General features: G+C 48.1%; 1 protein-coding gene across 2 annotated transcripts in view; it reads right to left on the minus strand.

Moving 5' to 3' along the window:
- Nucleotides 1-10,761: 10,761 nt before the first annotated feature.
- The window catches only part of AP1M1 (adaptor related protein complex 1 subunit mu 1), a 328,968-nt gene continuing 320,197 nt past the window's right edge, over nucleotides 10,762-19,532 (minus strand). For both annotated transcript variants that reach the window (XM_063914754.1, XM_063914755.1), the window contains exon 12: nucleotides 10,762-11,620. In XM_063914754.1, the coding sequence (XP_063770824.1) occupies nucleotides 11,598-11,620 (23 nt within the window). In that variant the 3' untranslated portion in view covers nucleotides 10,762-11,597. The remainder of the gene's footprint in view (nucleotides 11,621-19,532) is intronic.

A 19,532-nucleotide genomic window follows, 5' to 3' on the forward strand; every position in this document is an offset into this window, starting at 1 on the left:
TCCTAGTGGAATGGGCCTTTACCGAATTTGTTAACGGCAATCCTGCCGTAGAATGAGCCTGCTGAATCGTGTTACAGATCCAGCGAGCAATAGTCTGCTTCAACGCAGGAGCGCCAACTTTGTTGGCTGCATACAGGACAAACAGTGCTTCTGCTTTTCCTAACTCGAGCCGTCCTGGCTACATAGATTTTTTAAGGCCCTGACTACATCCAGGGACTTGGAATCCTCCAAGTCACTCGTAGCCACAGGCACCACAATAGGTTGGTTCATATAAAATGAAGAAACCACCTCCGCTCTATCCACATGGAAGGTCAAATAGGGGCTCTTGTGAGACAAGGCCGCCAATTCGGACACCCGCCTTGCAGATGCCAAGGCCAACAACATGACCACCTTCCAAGTGAGAAATTTCAATTCAACCGTTTGAAGAGGTTCAAACCAGTGAGACTTCAGGAACCGTAATACCACGTTAAGGTCCCAAGGTGCCACTGGGGGCACAAAAGGAGGCTGGATGTGCAGCACTCCCTTTACAAAAGTCTGGACTTCTGGGAGAGAAGCCAATTCCTTCTGAAAAAAAATAGACAGGGCCGAAATCTGTACCTTAATGGAGCCTAATTTTAGGCCCATATCCACTCCTGTCTGTAGATAGTGGAGAAAACGGCCCAGATGGAAATCTTCCGTAGGAGCATTCTTGGCTTCACACCAAGAAACATACTTCCTCCAGATACGGTGATAATGTTTTGCCGTCACCTCCTTCCTAGCCTTTATCAGAGTAGGGATGACTTCCTCCGGAATACCTTTCCCAGCTAGGATTCGGCGTTCAACCCCCATGCCGTCAAACATAACCGCGGTAAGTCTTGGAACACGCAGGGCCCCTGTTGTAACAGGTCCTCCCTGAGAGGAAGAGGCCATGGATCTTCTGTGAGCATTTCCTGAAGATCTGAATACCAGGCCCTTCGAGGCCAATCTGGAACAATGAGTATTGTTTTCACCCTTCTTTGTCTTATGATTCTCAATATTTTTGAGATGAGAGGAAGAGGGGGGAACACATAGACCGACTGAAACACCCAAGGTGTCACCAGGGCGTCCACCGCTACTGCCTGAGGGTCCCTTGACCTGGCACAATACCTCCGAAGCTTCTTGTTGAGGCGTGACGCCATCATGTCTATGTGAGGAATTCCCCAAAGACTTGTTATCTCTGCAAAAACTTCTTGATGAAGTCCCCACTCTCCTGGATGGAGATCGTGTCTGCTGAGAAAGTCTGCTTCCCAGTTGTCCACTCCCGGAATGAAGACTGCTGACAGAGCGCTTACGTGATTTTCCACCCAGCGAAGAATCCTGGTGGCTTCCGCCATTGCCACTCTGCTCCTTGTTCCGCCTTGGCGGTTTACATGAGCCATGGCTGTGACGTTGTCTGATTGAATCAGAACCGGTAGGTCGCGAAGAAGGTCCTCCGCTTGTCGTAGGCCGTTGTATATGGCCCTCAATTCCAGTACGTTGATGTGTAGACAAGCCTCCTGGCTTGACCATAGCCCCTGAAAATTTCTTCCTTGTGTGACTGCCCCCCATCCTCGGAGGCTCACGTCCGTGGTCACCAGAACCCAGTCCAGAATGCCGAACCTGCGACCCTCTAAAAGGTGAGCACTTTGCAGCCACCACAGGAGAGACACCCTGGCCCGGGGGGACAGGCTTATCTTCTGATGTATTAGTAGATGGGACCCGGATCACTTGTCCAGGTGTTCCCACTGAAACGTCCTTGCATGAAACCTGCCGAAGGGGATGGCCTCGTAGGCTGCCACCATTTTCCCCAGAACTCGAGTGCATTGATGAACAGATACTCTTTTTGGTTTTAGCAAGTCTCTGACCATGTTCTGGAGGTCCTGGGCTATTTCCATCGGGAGAAAAACCCTCTTCTGTTCCGTGTCCAGAATCATGCCTAGGAATGATAGTCGAGTCGTTGGAATCAATTGTGACTTTGGCAGATTGAGAATCCAACCGTGTTGTTGTAGCACTCTCAGGGAGAGCGACATGCTCTTCTGCAATTGATCCCTCGATCTTGCTTTTATCAGGAGATCGTACAAGTATGGAATAATTGTGACTCCCTGCCTGCGCAGGAGCACCATCATCTCCGCCATCACCTTGGTGAAAATCCTCGGGCCGTGGAAAGCCCAAACGGCAACGTCTGAAACTGGTAATGACAGTCCTGTACAGCGAATCTCAGGTACGCCTGATGAGGAGGATATATGGGGACATGAAGTTATGCATCCTTTATGTCGAGTGACACCATAAAATTTCCCCCTTCCAGACTGGAGATCACAGCTCGGAGCGATTCCATCTTGAATTTGAACTTTCTCAAGTACAGGTTTAGGAATTTTAGATTTAAAATGGGTCTGACCGAACCATCCGGCTTCAGGACCACGAACAGGGTCGAATAGTATCCTTTCCCCCTGTTGGACTAGAGGAACCTTGACAATCACTTGCTGTTGATACAGCTTTTGAATTGCAGCTGGGGGAGAAGCTGGCAAGGCAGACTTGAAAAATCGGCGAGGGGGCACCTCTTTGAATTCCAGTTTGTAGCCTTGGGATACAATATCCATCGCTCAAGGATCCACGTCTGACAGAACCCAGACCTGGCTGAAGAGTCGAAGACGTGCCCCCACCGGTGCGGACTCCCTCAGTGGAGCCCCAGCGTCATGCGGTGGATTTAGTAGAAGCCGGGGAGGACTTCTGCTCCTGGGAACTAGCCGTAGCAGGCATTCTTTTCCCTCTACCCTTACCTCTGGCGAGGAAAGATGAGCCCCAACCTCTTCTGGACTTACGCGACCGAAAGGACTGCATCTGATACTGTGGAGTTTTCTTTTGCTGTGGGGGAACAAAAGGCAAAAAGGTAGATTTACCTGCGGTAGCTGTGGCAACCAGGTCCGCGAGACCTTCCCCAAATAAAACTTCACCTTTGTATGGCAAAACCTCCATATGTTTCTTTGAGTCGGCATCACCCGTCCATTGGCGAGTCCACAGGGCACGCCTAGCAGAAATCGCCATGGCGTTGGCTCTCGAACCCACCAGCCCAACGTCCCTTTGAGCATCCCTCATATATAAGACTACGTCTTTAATGTGGCCTAAGGTTAATAAAATGGTATCCCTATCTAGGGTATCAAGGTCAGCTGACAAGGTATCTGTCCAAGCTGCAACTGCACTACACACCCATGCCGATGCAATTGCCGGTCTGAGCAAAGTACCTGTATGCGCATAAATAGACTTTAAAGTAGTTTCCTGCCTGCGATCAGCAGGATCCTTGAGGGCTGCCGTGTCCGAAGACGGTAGCGCCACTTTCTTGGACAGGCGTGTTAAAGCCTTGTCCACCCTGGGTGAGGATTCCCAACGTACCCTGTCCCGTGCAGGGAAAGGATATGCCAAAAGAATTCTCTTGGGAATCTGCAGTTTTTTTTTTATCAGGAGTTTCCCAAGCCTTTTCAAAAAACTCGTTAAGCTCATGGGATGGGGGAAAGGTTACCTCAGCTTTCTTTTCCTTATACATGCGCACCCTCGTGTCAGGGACCGAGGAGTCATCTGTGATATGCAAAACCTCTTTTATTGCAATAATCATATAATGAATACTTTTTGCCACCCTCGGGTGCAACCTCGCTTCATCGTAGTCGACACTGGAGTCAGAGTCCGTGTCGGTATCAGTGTCTGCTATCTGGGATAGGGGACGTTTTTGAGACCCAGAAGGGCCCGGTGACCCAGCCGAAGCCATGGATTGACTCCCTGCTCTTTCCCTGGACTCTGCTTTGTCCAATCTCTTATGTAATAAGGTCACATTTGCATTTAAAACATTCCACATGTCCATCCAATCATGAGTCGGCGTTGCAGACCGCGACACCACAATCATACACTCGTACCGACACCCCAACACACACAGGGATATAGATATAAGGAGACAGTTCCCCAATAAGGCCCTTTGGAGAGACAGAGAGAGAGTATGCCAGCACACACCTAGCGCCAACTGACACTGGAAAATAATGTCCCAGATAATAGCGCTTTTATATTAAATTACTGTGTAATACACTCACCGCGCCTTATAAGTGCGCCCCCCCCCCCCTCTTTTCAGCCCTGTGTCACCGTGTTCAGCAGGAAAGAGACCAGGGAGCCAGCTTCTCAGCAGAACTCTGTGGAGAAAATGGCGCTGGTTAGTGCTGAGACCAAGCTCCGCCCCCTCCAGCGGCGGGCTTCGGTCCTGCTCAAAATAACTCAAATTGGCGGGGGATTGAAAGAAAAACTGCCTCCGCAGTATCTATGCCAGATATAGAGGCTTTATTCCTGCCCAGGGCGCCCCTCCCTGCGCCCTGCACCCATCTGTGCCCGCTAGTGAGTGTGTGTGTGTGTGTGTGTGGGAACAATGGCGTACCTCAGTGAAGATCTGAAGTCTTCTGCCGCCTTGAAGTCTTCTTTTCTTTTTATACTCACCCGGCTTCTATCTTCCGGCTCTGCGAGGAGGACGGCGGCACGGCTCCGGGACGAACAGCAAGGGGAGACCTGCGTTCCGACTCCCTCTGGAGCTAATGGTGTCCAGTAGCCTAAGAAGCAGAGCCCATCACTTAAGTAGGTCTGCTTCTCTCTCCTCAGTCCCACGATGCAGGGAGCCTGTTGCCAGCAGTGCTCCCTGAAAATAAAAAAACCTAACAAAATTCTTTATCATAGAAACTCAGGAGAGCTCCCCTGTAGTGCACCCAATCTCCTCTGGGCACAGGATCTAACTGAGGTCTGGAGGAGGGGCACAGAGGGAGGAGCCAGTGCACACCCATTCTAAAGTTCTTTATAGTGCCCATGTCTCCTGCGGAGCCCGTCTATACCCCATGGTCCTTACGGAGTCCCCAGCATCCTCTAGGACGTAAGAGAAAGTTAATTTTATTAACTTTACAAAGTCACTGTAGCTAAGCATAAAAGTAAAAATAAGAATTTACTTACCGATAATTCTATTTCTCATAGTCCGTAGTGGATGCTGGGGACCCCGTAAGGACCATGGGGAATAGCGGCTCCGCAAGAGACTGGGCACATCTAAAGAAAGCTTTAGGACTATCTGGTGTGCACTGGCTCCTCCCCCTATGACCCTCCTCCAAGCCTCAGTTAGGATACTGTGCCCGGACGAGCGTACACAATAAGGAAGGATTTTGAATCCCGGGTAAGACTCATACCAGCCACACCGTATAACCTGTGATCTGAACCCAGTTAACAGCATGATAACAGAGGAGCCTCTGAAAGATGGCTCACAACAATAATAACCCAATTTTTGTAACAATAACTATGTACAAGTATTGCAGACAATCCGCACTTGGGATGGGCGCCCAGCATCCACTACGGACTATGAGAAATAGAATTATCGGTAAGTAAATTCTTATTTTCTCTAACGTCCTAAGTGGATGCTGGGGACTCCGTAAGGACCATGGGGATTATACCAAAGCTCCCAAACGGGCGGGAGAGTGCGGATGACTCTGCAGCACCAAATGAGAGAACTCCAGGTCCTCCTCAGCCAGGATATCAATTTTGTAGAATTTTACAAACGTATTTGCTCCTGACCAAGTAGCTGCTCGGCAAAGTTGTAAAGCCGAGACCCCTCGGGCAGCTGCCCAAGATGAGCCCACCTTCCTTGTGGAGTGGGCATTTACAGATTTTTGGCTGTGGCAGGCCTGCCACAGAATGTGCAAGCTGAATTGTACTACAAATCCAACGAGCAATAGTCTGCTTAGAAGCAGGAGCACCCAGCTTGTTGGGTGCATACAGGATAAACAGCGAGTCAGATTTCCTGACTCCAGCCCTCCTGGAAACATATATTTTCAGGGCCCTGACAACGTCTAGCAACTTGGAGTCCTCCAAGTCCCTAGTAGCCGCAGGCACCACAAATAGGGAGGTTCAGGTGAAACGCTGAAACCACCTTAGGGAGAAACTGAGGACGAGTCCTCAATTCCGCCCTGTCCGAATGGAACATCAGATAAGGGCTATTTCAGGATAAAGCCGCCAATTCTGACACGCGCCTGGCCCAGGCCAGGGCCAACAGCATGACCACTTTCCATGTGAGATATTTTAACTCCACAGATTTAAGTGGTTCAAACCAATGTGACTTTTGGAACCCAAAACTACATTGAGATCCCAAAGTGCCACTGGAGGCACAAAAGGAGGCTGTATATGCAGTACCCCTTTTACAAACGTCTGAACTTCAGGGACTGAAGCTAGTTCTTTTTGGAAGAAAATGGACAGGGCCGAAATTTGAACCTTAATGGACCCCAATTTCAGGCCCATAGACACTCCTGTTTGCAGGAAATGTAGGAATCGACCCAGTTGAATTTCCACCGTCGGGCCTTACTGGCCTCGCACCACGCAACATATTTTCGCCAATTGCGGTGATAATGTTTTTGCGGTTACATCTTTCCTGGCTTTGATCAGGATAGGGATGACTTCATCCGGAATGCCTTTTTTCCTTCAGGATCCGGCGTTCAACCGCCATGCCGTCAAACGCAGCCGCGGTAAGTCTTGGAACAGACAGGGTCCTTGCTGGAGCAGGTCCCTTCTTAGAGGTAGAGGCCACGGATCCTCCGTGAGCATCTCTTGAAGTTCCGGTTACCAAGTCCTTCTTGGCCAATCCGGAGCCACGAATATAGTGCTTACTCCTCTCCATCTTATCAATCTCAGTACCTTGGGTATGAGAGGCAGAGGAGGGAACACATACCCTGACTGGTACACCCACGGTGTTACCAGAGCGTCTACAACTATTGCCTGAGGGTCCCTGGACCTGGCGCAATACCTGTCGAGTTTTTCCCAACGGTTTATAATCATGTGGAAGACTTCTGGGTGAAGTCCCCACTCTCCCGGCATTGTAAATGTCCCTTAGCTTCAGGATATTTATGTGAAGTGATGTCTCCAGGCTTGACCATAAGTCCTGGATATTCCTTCCCTGTGTGACTGCTCCCCAGCCTCGCAGGCTGGCATTCGTGGTTACCAGGACCCAGTCCTGAATGCCGAATCTGCGGCCCTCTAGAAGATGAGCACTCTGCAACCACCACAGGAGGGACCCCTTGTCCTTGGTGACAGGGTTATCCGCTGATGCATCTGAAGATGCGACCCGGACCATTTGTCCAGCAGGTCCCACTGGAAAGTTCTTGCGTGGAATCTGCCGAATGGGATTGCTTCGTAGGAAGCCACCATTTTACCCAGAACCCTTGTGCATTGATGCACTGAGACTTGGCTCGGTTTTAGGAGGTTCCTGACTAGCTCGGATAACTCCCTGGCTTTCTCCTCCGGGAGAAACACCTTTTTCTGGACTGTGTCCAGGATCATCCCTAGGAACAGAAGACAAGTCGTCGGAACCAGCTGCGATTTTGGAATATTGAGAATCCAACCGTGCTGCAGCAACACTACCTGAGCTAGTGCTACACCGACCTCCAACTGTTCCCTGGATCTTACCCTTATCAGGGAATTGTCCAAGTAAGGGATAACTAAAATTCCCTTCCTTTGAAGGAATATCATCATTTCGGCCATTACCTTGGTAAAGACCCGGGGTGCCGTGGACCATCCCTACGGCAGCGTCTGAACTGATAGTGACAGTTCTGTACCATAAACCTGAGGTACCCTTGGTGAGAAGGGTAAATTTTGACATGAAGGTAAGCATCCTTGATGTCCCGAGACATCATGTAGTCCCCTTCTTCCAGGTTCGCAATCACTGCTCTGAGTGACTCAATCTTGAATTTGAACCTCTGTATGTAAGTGTTCAAAGATTTTAGATTTTGAATCGGTCTCACCGAGCCGTCCGGCTTCGGTACCACAACAGTGTGGAATAATACCCCGTTCCCTGTTGCAGGAGGGGTATCTTGATTATCACCTGCTGGGAATACAGCTTGTGAATGGCTTCCAAAACTGTCTCCCTGTCAGAAGGAAACATCGGTAAAGCCGACTTTAGGAAACGGCGAGGGGGAGACGTCTCGAATTCTAATTTGTACCCCTGAGATATCACCTGAAGGATCCAGGGGTCTACTTGCGAGTGAGCCCACTGCGCGCTGAAATTCATTGAGACGGGCCCCCCACCGTGCCTGATTCTGCTTGTAAAGCCCCAGCGTATACTGAGGGCTTGGCAGAGGCGGGAGAGGGTTTCTGTTCCTGGGAACTGGCTGATTTCTGCAGCCTTTTTCCTCTCCCTCTGTCACGGGGCAGAAATGAGGAACCTTTTGCCCGCTTATCCACGAAAAGACTGCGCCTGATAATACGGCGTCTTCTCATGTTGAGAGGCGACCTGGGGTACAAACGTGGATTTCCCAGCTGTTGCCGTGGCCACCAGGTCTGAAAGACCGACCCCAAATAACTCCTCCCCTTAATAAGGCAATACTTCCAAATGCCGTTTGGAATACGCATCACCTGACCACTGACGTGTCCATAACCCTCTACTGGTAGAAATGGACAACGCACTTAGACTTGATGCCAGTCGGCAAATATTCCGCTGTGCATCACGCATATATAGAAATGCATCTTTCAAATGCTCTATAGGCAAAAATATACTGTCCCTATCTAGGGTATCAATATTTTCAGTCAGGGAATCCGACCACGCCAACCCAGCACTGCACATCCAGGCTGAGGCGATTGCTGGTCGCAGTATAACACCAGTATGTGTGTAAATACATTTTAGGATACCCTCCTGCTTTCTATCAGCAGGATCCTTAAGGGCGGCCATCTCAGGAGAGGATAGAGCCCTTACAAGCGTGTGAGCGCTTTATCCACCCTAGGGGGTGTTTCCCAACGCACCCTAACCTCTGGCGGGAAAGGATATAATGCCAATAACATTTTAGAAATTATCAGTTGTTATCGGGGGAAACCCACGCATCATCACACACCTCATTTAATTTCTCAGATTCAGGAAAACTACAGGTAGTTTTTCCTCACCGAACATAATACCCCTTTTTGGTGGTACTCGTATTATCAGAAATGTGTAAAACATTTTTCATTGCCTCAATCATGTAACGTGTGGCCCTACTGGAAGTCACATTTGTCTCTTCACCGTCGACACTGGAGTCAGTATCCGTGTCGGCGTCTATATCTGCCATCTGAGGTAACGGGCGCTTTAGAGCCCCTGACGGCCTATGAGACGTCTGGACAGGCACAAGCTGAGTAGCCGGCTGTCTCATGTCAACCACTGTCTTTTATACAGAGCTGACACTGTCACGTAATTTCTTCCAACAGTTCATCCACTCAGGTGTCGACCCCCTAGGGGGTGACATCACTATTACAGGCAATCTGCTCCGTCTCCACATCATTTTTCTCCTCATACATGTCGACACAAAAGTACCGACATACAGCACACACACAGGGAATGCTCTGATAGAGGACAGGACCCCACTAGCCCTTTGGGGAGACAGAGGGAGAGTTTGCCAGCACACACCAGAGCGCTATATATATATATACAGGGATAACCTTATATAAGTGTTTTTCCCCTTATAGCTGCTGTATAGTTAATACTGCGCCTAATTTGTGCCCCCCTCTCTTTTTTAACCCTTTCTGTAGTGTAGTGACTGCAGGGGAGAGCCAGGGAGCTTCCCTCCAACGGAGCTGTGAGGGAAAATGGCGCCAGTGTGCTGAGGAGATAAGGCCGGCGATAAGGGGGCGGAGCCTATCTCCCGGTTTTTTTATGTATTTTGGCAGGGGTTAAATGCATCCATATAGCCCAGGAGCTATATGTGATGCATTTTTTGCCATCCAAGGCTTATTATTGCGTCTCAGGGCGCCCCCCCCCAGCGCCCTGCACCCTCAGTGACTGGAGTGTGAAGTGTGCTGAGAGCAATGGCGCACAGCTGCAGTGCTGTGCGCTACCTTGTTGAAGACAGGACGTCTTCTGCCGCCGATTTTCCGGACCTCTTCTGCCTTCTGGCTCTGTAAGGGGGCCGGCGGCGCGGCTCTGGGACCCATCCAAGCTGGGCCTGTGATCGTCCCTCTGGAGCTAATGTCCAGTAGCCTAAGAAGCCCAATCCACTCTGCACGCAGGTGAGTTCGCTTCTTCTCCCCTTAGTCCCTCGATGCAGTGAGCCTGTTGCCAGCAGGTCTCACTGAAAATAAAAAACCTAAACTAAAACTTTCACTAAGAAGCTCAGGAGAGCCCCTAGTGTGCACCCTTCTCGTTCGGGCACAGAGATCTAACTGAGGCTTGGAGGAGGGTCATAGGGGGAGGAGCCAGTGCACACCAGTTAGTCCTAAAGCTTTCTTTAGATGTGCCCAGTCTCCTGCGGAGCCGCTATTCCCCATGGTCCTTACGGAGTCCCCAGCATCCACTTAGGACGTTAGAGAAAATTACAAATGAAGTGTTACAGTTTTATATTCAATTGACCTGTTTATAGAGGGTAACCTTCCACAATATGACAGCCATTTTCAGATGTGTACATACATATTTATTTTAATAGTTCTTTCAGTAAGGCAACACTCTACTTGCTTCAGCAAACCGAGCATAGAAAGGCAGATTTGTAGCTATTACTGGCTTTGTCCTGTTTGATGTAAGGCTTGTCTTCCTATGCACAGCCTGTTTGGGGCAGTAGAGAGGTACTGCTTGTATCTCACAGCATATGGCCATGATACCTGCTGGATTTCAGGTGGTCAGATAAACTGTCTGTTGGTCTGACAGGCATTTTAGCTAACTGTGTACGTACAGCGTTAGTCATTTTATTAGGCTGACCTGGGTGCAGAAAGTAAATGAAAGAGTGTATACCTTTAATCACATACATAGAACACAACACATAATAGCGTATCATTTATTCAGCATCTTAGTACAACATACTACATAGCCTTGCCAACCAAACATCTCTGTACCAGAACTGACATTTCTTTAAAAGGCTACATTTATTTATTTTTTCTACAAGTTCTTACGCCACAATCTTTCAGAAGGGATCTCAATGCACTGGTCCCCTAGTCCATTGGAGAAATTCATAAAAATAAAAAGTAGGTATTGTAACCTATTAAGCTTAAACAGTAGAAGATATCTGAAAAAAATTTTGTGTGTAAGATTTCGAGCACATAAAAATAATGAAAAACTCACAAATTGCGCCATTTCTACAAAGATGGGAGAACAGCCTGTACTGAGGTATGACTTTATTCTTTTCTTTGTAACAGTAAACCAAAAGGGGGTCATCGCATGGTAGCATGTGGCAGCAAAACACTGTTTTTGCCCTTTAAAAAGGAACATACACCTTAAACTGCATTCAAGAGAATGGCACTTGATACAGGCACATGGCAAGTATATCATTGGCTTGTGTATTGCAAGATACATCTTAAACAAATGAGTATTCACCAAGGAAAACAAAAAGACTGACCACGCACACAACAAAACAATGCTTTTCCAGCCAGTTCTCTCAATCTCTCAAACCCAAACAGTGTATGGAACAGATCTGTAACATAAATGGCCCATTAACCCCACCCCACCCTCCCAAATATTAGCTCAGCAGCTTGAATACAGTTTTCCTTGTGACCTCCATATTCGACACATTCCTTCCATGTTCCACAAAGCATGTAACTAACCAATCTTCCATGTAATTATAGTTTCTACTTATTATAATTGTGGAGCATCTGCAGCTTCTTTACTGTGTTCGAAGTTGATAGTCTATTAGAAAAAGGAGAAAAAATAAATTGCTGTAAGTGCATTGCGACTTACATGTTCACTGGGTAAATTTTAATCATGCAAAAAATATATATTACAATCTATATGGGAGGTCTATGAAGTACCAGACAATTTCAGTAACAAGGATTACAATATTTACTGTACAACACAAATGTTATAGAACACTGTGTACATATGCGCCTTTCTGTACTTTGAGGAAGGTTAGACAAGTGGAATTAGCTATTGATGAGAATATACTGTAGCTAAGAGAATTATTTCGGTTACCATGAGTCTCCCATACCCAAAATGCTTGGGACTAGAGGTATTTAGAATTTTTTAATTTTCTGTAGTTTGGAATATTTGCATAGTGAGATATTTGGGATGGAACCAACTCTAAACACAAATGTATTTAGGTTTCATATACACCTTATACTCATAGCCTGAAACTAATTGGTTACAGTATTTTTTTCCATTTTTACATGAATGTTTGCATTATTTGTAATAATTTTGTGCAAGAAAATAGGATTTTAATTACCTACTAGTAAATCCTTTTCTCGTAGTCCGTAGAGGATACTGGGGTCCACATTAGTACCATGGGGAATAGACGGGTCCACTAGGAGCCATGGGCACTTTAAGAAATCAACATAGTGTGGGCTGGCTCCTCCCTCTATGCTCCTCCTACCAGACTCAGTCTAGAAACTGTGCCAGAGGAGACGGACATACTTCGAGAGAAGGATTAAACTGAACAGTGGCGAGATTTGAAGCAGCACACACAAACAAGAGGAAAGCTATGCTAACCAAACTTGAACAGGAACAGCAACGGCAGAACCAACAATAATACTTAACCAAGTAACAGTGCAGAAAAACGAAGCACCGGGCGGGCGCCCAGTATCCTCCACGGACTACGAGAAAAGGATTTACCGGTAGGTAATTAAAATCCTATTTTCTCTTACTTCCTAGAGGATACTGGGGTCCACATTAGTACCATGGGGGATGTACTGAGGTGGGAGAGTGCTGAGTTTCCTGCAGAACTGATTGACCAAACTGAAGGTCCTCAGCGGCCAAAGTATCGAACTTGTAGAACTTAGCAAACGTGTTCGAACCCAACCAAGTAGCCGCTCGGCAGAGCCACCAGAGACACCCCGGGCAGACGCCCAGGAAGAACCCACAGACCTAGTAGAGTGGGCCTGTATTTCGGAACCAGCAATACTGCCCATGAATAAGCCTGCTGGATAATAAGTCTGATCCAGAGAGCGATAGACTGCTTTGAAGCAGGACACCCAATTTTCTTGGGATCATAGAGAACAAACAGCGAGTCAGATTTTCTGGGATGAGCCATCCTCTACACGTAGATCCTCAAAGCCCTCACCACATCCAGGGATTTAGAGGTAGCGGAGGTCTCCGTAAACACCGGAACCACAATAGGTTGGGTGATATGAAACGCAGACATCACTTTATGTAGAAATTGCTGACGAGTTCTGAGTTCAGCTCTTTTCTCATGAAAAAACAAATAGGGGATTTTGTGAGACAATGCCCCAAGTTCAGACACACGCCTTGCGGAACCCAAGACCAACAGTGTAACAGTCTTCCATGTAAGAAACTTAAGGTCCACCTCCTGCTAAAGGTTCAAACCGGTCCGATTGCAGAAAACGCAACACCACGTTAAGATCCCAAGGTGCCGTGGGAGGCACAAAGCGCAGTTGGATGTGCAGAACACCCTTCAAGAATGTCTGAACCTCAGGAAGGGAAGCCAATTGGTTCTGGAAGAAAATGGACAAGGCTAAAATCTGGACTTTCAAGGAGCCCAAACGTAGGCCCACATCCACACCTGACTGTAGAAAAAGGAGGAAACTCCCCAGTTGAAATTCCACTGCAGGAAATTTCCTGTGTTCACACCACGAGACATACTTTTTCCAAATACGGTGGTAATGTCTAGACGTTACCCCTTTCCTAGCCTGGATCAGGGTTGAAATAACCTTGTTCGGAATGCCTTTCAGGGCTAAAATCTGACGCTCAACTTCCATGCCGTCAAACGTAGCCGCGGTAAGTCTTGATAGACGAACGGTCCCTGCTGCAGAAGATCCTCTCGCAGAGGTAGAGGCCACGGGTCCTCCAGTAACAACCCCAGGAGATCAGCGTACCAGGCCCTTCTCGGCCAATCAGGAGCAATGAGAATTGCCTGAACCTTTTCCCTTTTTATTCTTTTGAGAATTCTTGGGATCAGCGAAAGAGGCGGGAACACGAAAACCATCTGTTAAAGCCATGGAGTCACCAGAGCATCCACCGCTTGTGGGTTCCTTGACCTGGAACAATAGCGCTCTAGCTTCTTGTTGAGACGAGAGGCCATCATGTCTATCTGTGGAATCCCCCACCGACGTGTCAATAACTCGAACACCTGTGGGTGAAGGCCCCACTCTCCTGGATGGAGATCTTGTCTGCTGAGGAAGTCCGCTTCCCAGTTGTCTACGCCCGGTAGGAAGATTGCAGACAGCGCCACCGCGTGTCCTTCGGCCCAAGGGAAGAATTCTCATTATCTCTGACATCGCAGCTCTGCTCTTCGTTCCTCCCTGTCGGTTTATGTACGTTACAGCCATCACGTTGTCCAACTGAACCTGAATGGCTTGATCTTGAAGAAGATGCGATGCCTGAAGAAGGGTGTTGTAAATGGCCTGTAGTTCCAGAACGTTGATCGGAAGCAAGGCTTCCTGACTTGACCATCTTCCTTGAAACTGCTCCCCTTGGGTGACTGCTCCCCAACCTCTGAGGCTTGCGTCTGTGGTTAGCAGAATCCAATTTTGAATACCGAACCTGCGGCCTTCGTCTGAAGCCACCACAGAAGGGAAATCCTGGCTCTTGGGGACAGACGTATCCTTTGGTGCATGTGTAGGTGCGAACCGGACCACTTGTCTAAGAGATCCAGCTGAAAGGGCCTTGCATGGAACCTTCCGTACTGTAGCGCCTCGTAGACTGCAACCATCTTCCCCAGAAGGCAGATGCATAAATGCACAGATATCCGGGATGGCTTCAGGACATCCCACACCATTGACTGGATTACCAACACCTTTTCCAATGGAAGGAACACTCTCTGTGTAGACTTACCCGCCGAAGCCTTGGATATCCACTTATCCAGTTCATCGCCAAAAAGAGCCTCGCCCATGAACGGTAGTAGCCTTTCCACGCCCTTCCTGGACTCCGCATCCGCAGTCCATTGTCACAGCCACAAGCCCCTGCATGCCGACACTGCCATGGCAGAGGAGCGTGCGTTGAGTAAGCAAACTTCCTTTAAGGCTTCTCCCATAAAGTTAGCAGAATCTTGAATATGCTGCAAGAGAAAAATAATATTGTCCCTGGTTAAGGAATCTAAACCATCAATCATATTACCTGACCATTTAGAAATGGCCCAAGTGATCCATGCACAAGCAGTAGTGGGTCTCTGGGCCACCCCAGCCAACGTATATAAAGATTTGAGTGTGGTCTCAATCTTGCAGTCAGCTGTGCCCTTTAAGGACGCCGTCCCGGAAACCGATAAGACTATCTTACGCAATAACCTGAATATGGAAGAGTCCACACTTGGCGGGTTCTCCCATTTCTTCCTATCCTCCAAAGGAAAAGAGGAAATCAATCGTTTAGGGATATGAAATTTTTTATCAGGGTTTACCCACGCCCCCTCAAAAAATAGGATTTTGGTACTTACCAGGTAAATCCTTTTCTTTGAATCCATAGGGGGCACTGGGGTACTCTTGGGATATGGACGGCTTCCATAGGAACAAGGCACTGAATAGTTAAATTTAGAACTCTCCTCCCCTCCATATCCCAGAGTACCTCAGTGTTTTTTACGGAGCCGAACAGGAGCTATAGAGAGGTTGACAATGGAGAATTACATATAACATAACAGACAACAATAAAGTTGACACATAACGTGACTGACAACTAAACAGTTGGCACTATAACCGCTAGAACTTGAAACTTTGAACCAGTCTGTGAGAATGTGTTACCATAAGATCCTCTGAACTTACCACAAACCAGGTAAAACTGCTCTGGGTGGGCATCCAGTGCCCACTATGGATTCAAAGAAAAGGATTTACCTGGTAAGTACCAAAATCCTATTTTCTTTTTCATCCACTAGGGGTCACTGGAGTACTCTTGGGACGTACCAAAGTTTCCCCCGTGGGCGGGAGAGCTGTTTGGCACCTGTAACACTAGGCGGCCAAAGCTAGATGCTGATGCCGCAAACGTATCAAACTTCTAAAAGCGCACAAACGTGTGCACTGATGACCATGTAGCCGCATGGCAAAGCTGCGTCGTAGAAGCCCCACAACCAGCTGCCCACGAAGTTCCCACAGAACGTGTGGAATGAGCTGTTACTGATGTAGGCGGCTGTAACCTAGCATGAAGGTAAGCCTGACGAATGGTCAGTTTAATCCATCTGGATAAAGTCTGCTTAGAAGCTGGCCAACCCATCTTGGCAGCATCATAGAGAACAAACAACGTATCCGTCTTCCGAACTGTAGACGTTCGGGATACATAAACACGTAATGCGCATACCACATCCAAGGTTCCAGAATTTCCTGTCAACACAGGAACTACTATTGGTTGATTGATGTGAAATGATGACACTACCTTTGGTAAGAAAGTGGAATTCGTTCGAAGTTCCGCTCTGTCATCATGAAACACCAAATACAGTGGCTTGCATGACAAGGCACCCAAATATGAAACACGCCTTACCGAAGCTAAGGCTAGTAGAAAAATTGTTTTCCAAGTGAGAAACTTTATATCCACTTGTTGTAAGGGTTCAAAATATGAAGACTGTAAGAAATCTAAAACCAGATTCAAGTCCCATGGCGCTGTACGTGGAATGAATGGATGCTGTACTCTGAGGACTCCTTGCAGAAAAGTGTGTACCGACGGCAATAGAGCCAATCATCTTTGAAAGTAAATTGACAACGCAGATATCTGCACCTTTAGTGTAGATAAACGCAGTCCTCCATCTAACCGTGTCTGTAGAAATAACAAAAGACGGGATAACTTGAAAGATGAAGTCGGAAACTTCAGATCTTCACACCAAGCTATATAGACACGCCAAATTCTGTAATAATGAGCTGCCGTAACCGGCTTCCTAGCTTGTAACATGGTTGGTATAACCGATTCTGGAATGCCCTCTCTTAAGAGGGCGGTCTCAACAGCCACCCCGTCAAACGCAGCCGCGCTAAATCGGGGTAAAAGAACGGACCCTGTTGTAACAGGTCCGGACGTAGTGGGAGCGGCCAAGGATCGTCTGCGAGTGGTCCGCGGAGATCCGAGAACCAAGCTCTCCGAGGCCAATGAGGCACCACTAGTATTCATGTGACAGACTCTCTTTTGATCCGTTTTAGCACCAGAGGGAGCAGCGAAAACGGTGGAAACAGATACACGAGGCTGTACGGCCACGCGATGGTGAGAGCATCCACCGCCACTGCCTTTGGATCTCGCGTTCTGGACACATACTGGGGCTTTTGGTAATTGAGGCGAGATGCCATCAGGTCCACTTGAGGGTAAACCCCAACTCTGAACCAACATGTGAAACACTTCTGGATTTAAAGCCCATTCTCCTGGATGAAAATCCCGACGGCTGAGATAATCCGCCTCCCAGTTGTCCACTCCCGGAATGAACACTGCCGACAATATCACTTGATGATGCTCGGCCCAATTGAGGATTCGAGCTACTTCCCGCATGGCCATGCGGCTTCTCGTTCCTCCTTGTTTGTTGATGTATGCGACCGCCGTCGCATTGTCTGACTGCACCTGAACAGTCTGAGACCAAAGCATGTGCACTGCTTGACGTAGCGCATTGTAAATTGCCCGGAGTTCCAGGACATTTATAGACAGCAATCTTTCGTGATCCGCCCAGAGACCCTGGAGCTGACAATTTTGAACTACAGCTCCCCAACCTCTGAGACTCGCGTCCGTCGTTAGAATTATCTAATTCCAGGCGCCGAACCGTTTCCCTGCGGTTAGATTGTGTACTTTGAGCCACCAGAGTAGAGACACTCTGGCCCGTGGCGACAACCTCACCCTGTGGTGAATCTGCAGATGCGAGGCCGACCACTGTGCGAGCACATCCAGTTGAAAAGGACGTGAGTGAAATCTCCCGAACTGAAGCGCTTCGAAAGCCGCCACCATTGTGCCTAAGAGGCGAATGCACAAATGTACCGAGACTGTGCGTGGCTTGAGCACTAAATGTACCAGATGACGAATGACCTGTACTTTCTGTTCTGGTAGGTAAATTCTTTTGATTTACCGTATCGAGAATCATACCTAGGAATTGAAGTAGTTGAGACGGAATCAGATGCGATTTCTTGAAGTTGACAATCCAACCGTGCTAAACCAGTACATTGTACGTTAGCAACGCATGTTGGAGTAGCATCTGGTGAGACGGAGCCTTGATGAGCAAATCGTCCATGTACGGAACTATTATCACTCCCAGGGATCTGAGATGAGCTATCATCGCAGACATCACCTTGGTGAATACCCGAGGCGCTGACGAGAGGCCAAACGGTAGTGCCCGAAACCGCAAGAACTTCTGATGGTGGCCAAATCGGAATGTGTAAGTACGCATCCTTGAGATCCAGTGCAATCATGAATTCCTGTGGCTCTAAACCTGCAATTACTGACTGCAGAGATTCCATCTTGAATCTGTAGTAAGTGACGTACTGATTGAGACCCTTTAAGTTCAATATTGGCCTGACCGAGCCATCCGGCTTTGGTACCACAAACAGACTGGAATAATAACCCTGACCTTGTTGGTGTACAGGGACCGGAATCAAAACTGCTGCATCCAGCAGAGACTGAATGGCAATTTGCAGAACCGCCCTCTTGTCGTCCGACACAGGCAGTCCTGTCTTGAAAAACCGCAGTGGCGGGAGACATTCGAACTCTATTTTGTAACCTTTTAACACTAAATTGCGGATCCACCCATCTGTGGACGTCTGGAGCCACGCCAACTGGAACGTCTGAAGGCGTGCTCCCACAATTGGACATCCGAGATGGGCTGGGAGCCCGTCATGCCACTGGCTTGTCAGTGACCTTAGCGTCCTGACGACTGGTGTTGGTTTGTTGGAAACCACGTCCTCGACCTCGTCTACCAGGCGTGGCTGTTCCTCTGCCACGCCCGCGAAAGGACGGAGGTCTAAATGATTTGAACGCAGGTCCAGAGTATCTCCGTCTAGGTACTGTTGGAGGCAATGGTAAGAAAACAGACTTTCCTCCCGTGGCCTCAGAAATCCCTTTGTCCAATTCAGGACCAAACAACTTCTCGCCACCGTAAGGTAACGCCTCTATACCTTTTTTGACCTCCGCTTGCCAAGACCGCAGCCAGAGTGCTCGTCGTGCTGTAACTAGCGAGGATGAAAGGCGAGAAGTGAGCTGACAGACGTCAGTAGAAGCTGTACATAGATAATCAGCAGCTTCCCAGATTTGATCAGCGAGAAGTATAAGGTGATCGTCACTTAAGGCAGACTTGAGTTCTGTTATCCATACCATTAATGCCTTAGTTACCCAAATGCCAACCAACCCAGGTCTAAGCAACACTCCTGCTGCTGTATACATGGACTTTAGCATAGCTTCTATTTTACGGTCCGAAGGGTCTTTAAGCGTAGTAGCAGTTGGTACTGGTATGGTTAATTTCTTTGTAAGTTTAGACACAGACGAATCCACCAATGGCGGATTCTCCCATGTAGCTGTCACAGACTCTGGAAACGGGTAACTAGACTTAAATCTGCGAGGTATAGAAAACCGTTTATCCGGATTCTTTCGTGTTTCTAGTAACACCTTATTAAGAGATTCCGAAACAGGAAAACACATTGGAGTTCTCTGTCGTTTAGTAAAGACGACCTCATCATTTGTCAGAGGCTCCTCAGTTTCTGTAAACTTCAGAGAC

This window comes from Pseudophryne corroboree, chromosome 1, assembly GCF_028390025.1.
Source record: "Pseudophryne corroboree isolate aPseCor3 chromosome 1, aPseCor3.hap2, whole genome shotgun sequence".
In the NCBI taxonomy this organism is placed as follows: domain Eukaryota; kingdom Metazoa; phylum Chordata; class Amphibia; order Anura; family Myobatrachidae; genus Pseudophryne; species Pseudophryne corroboree.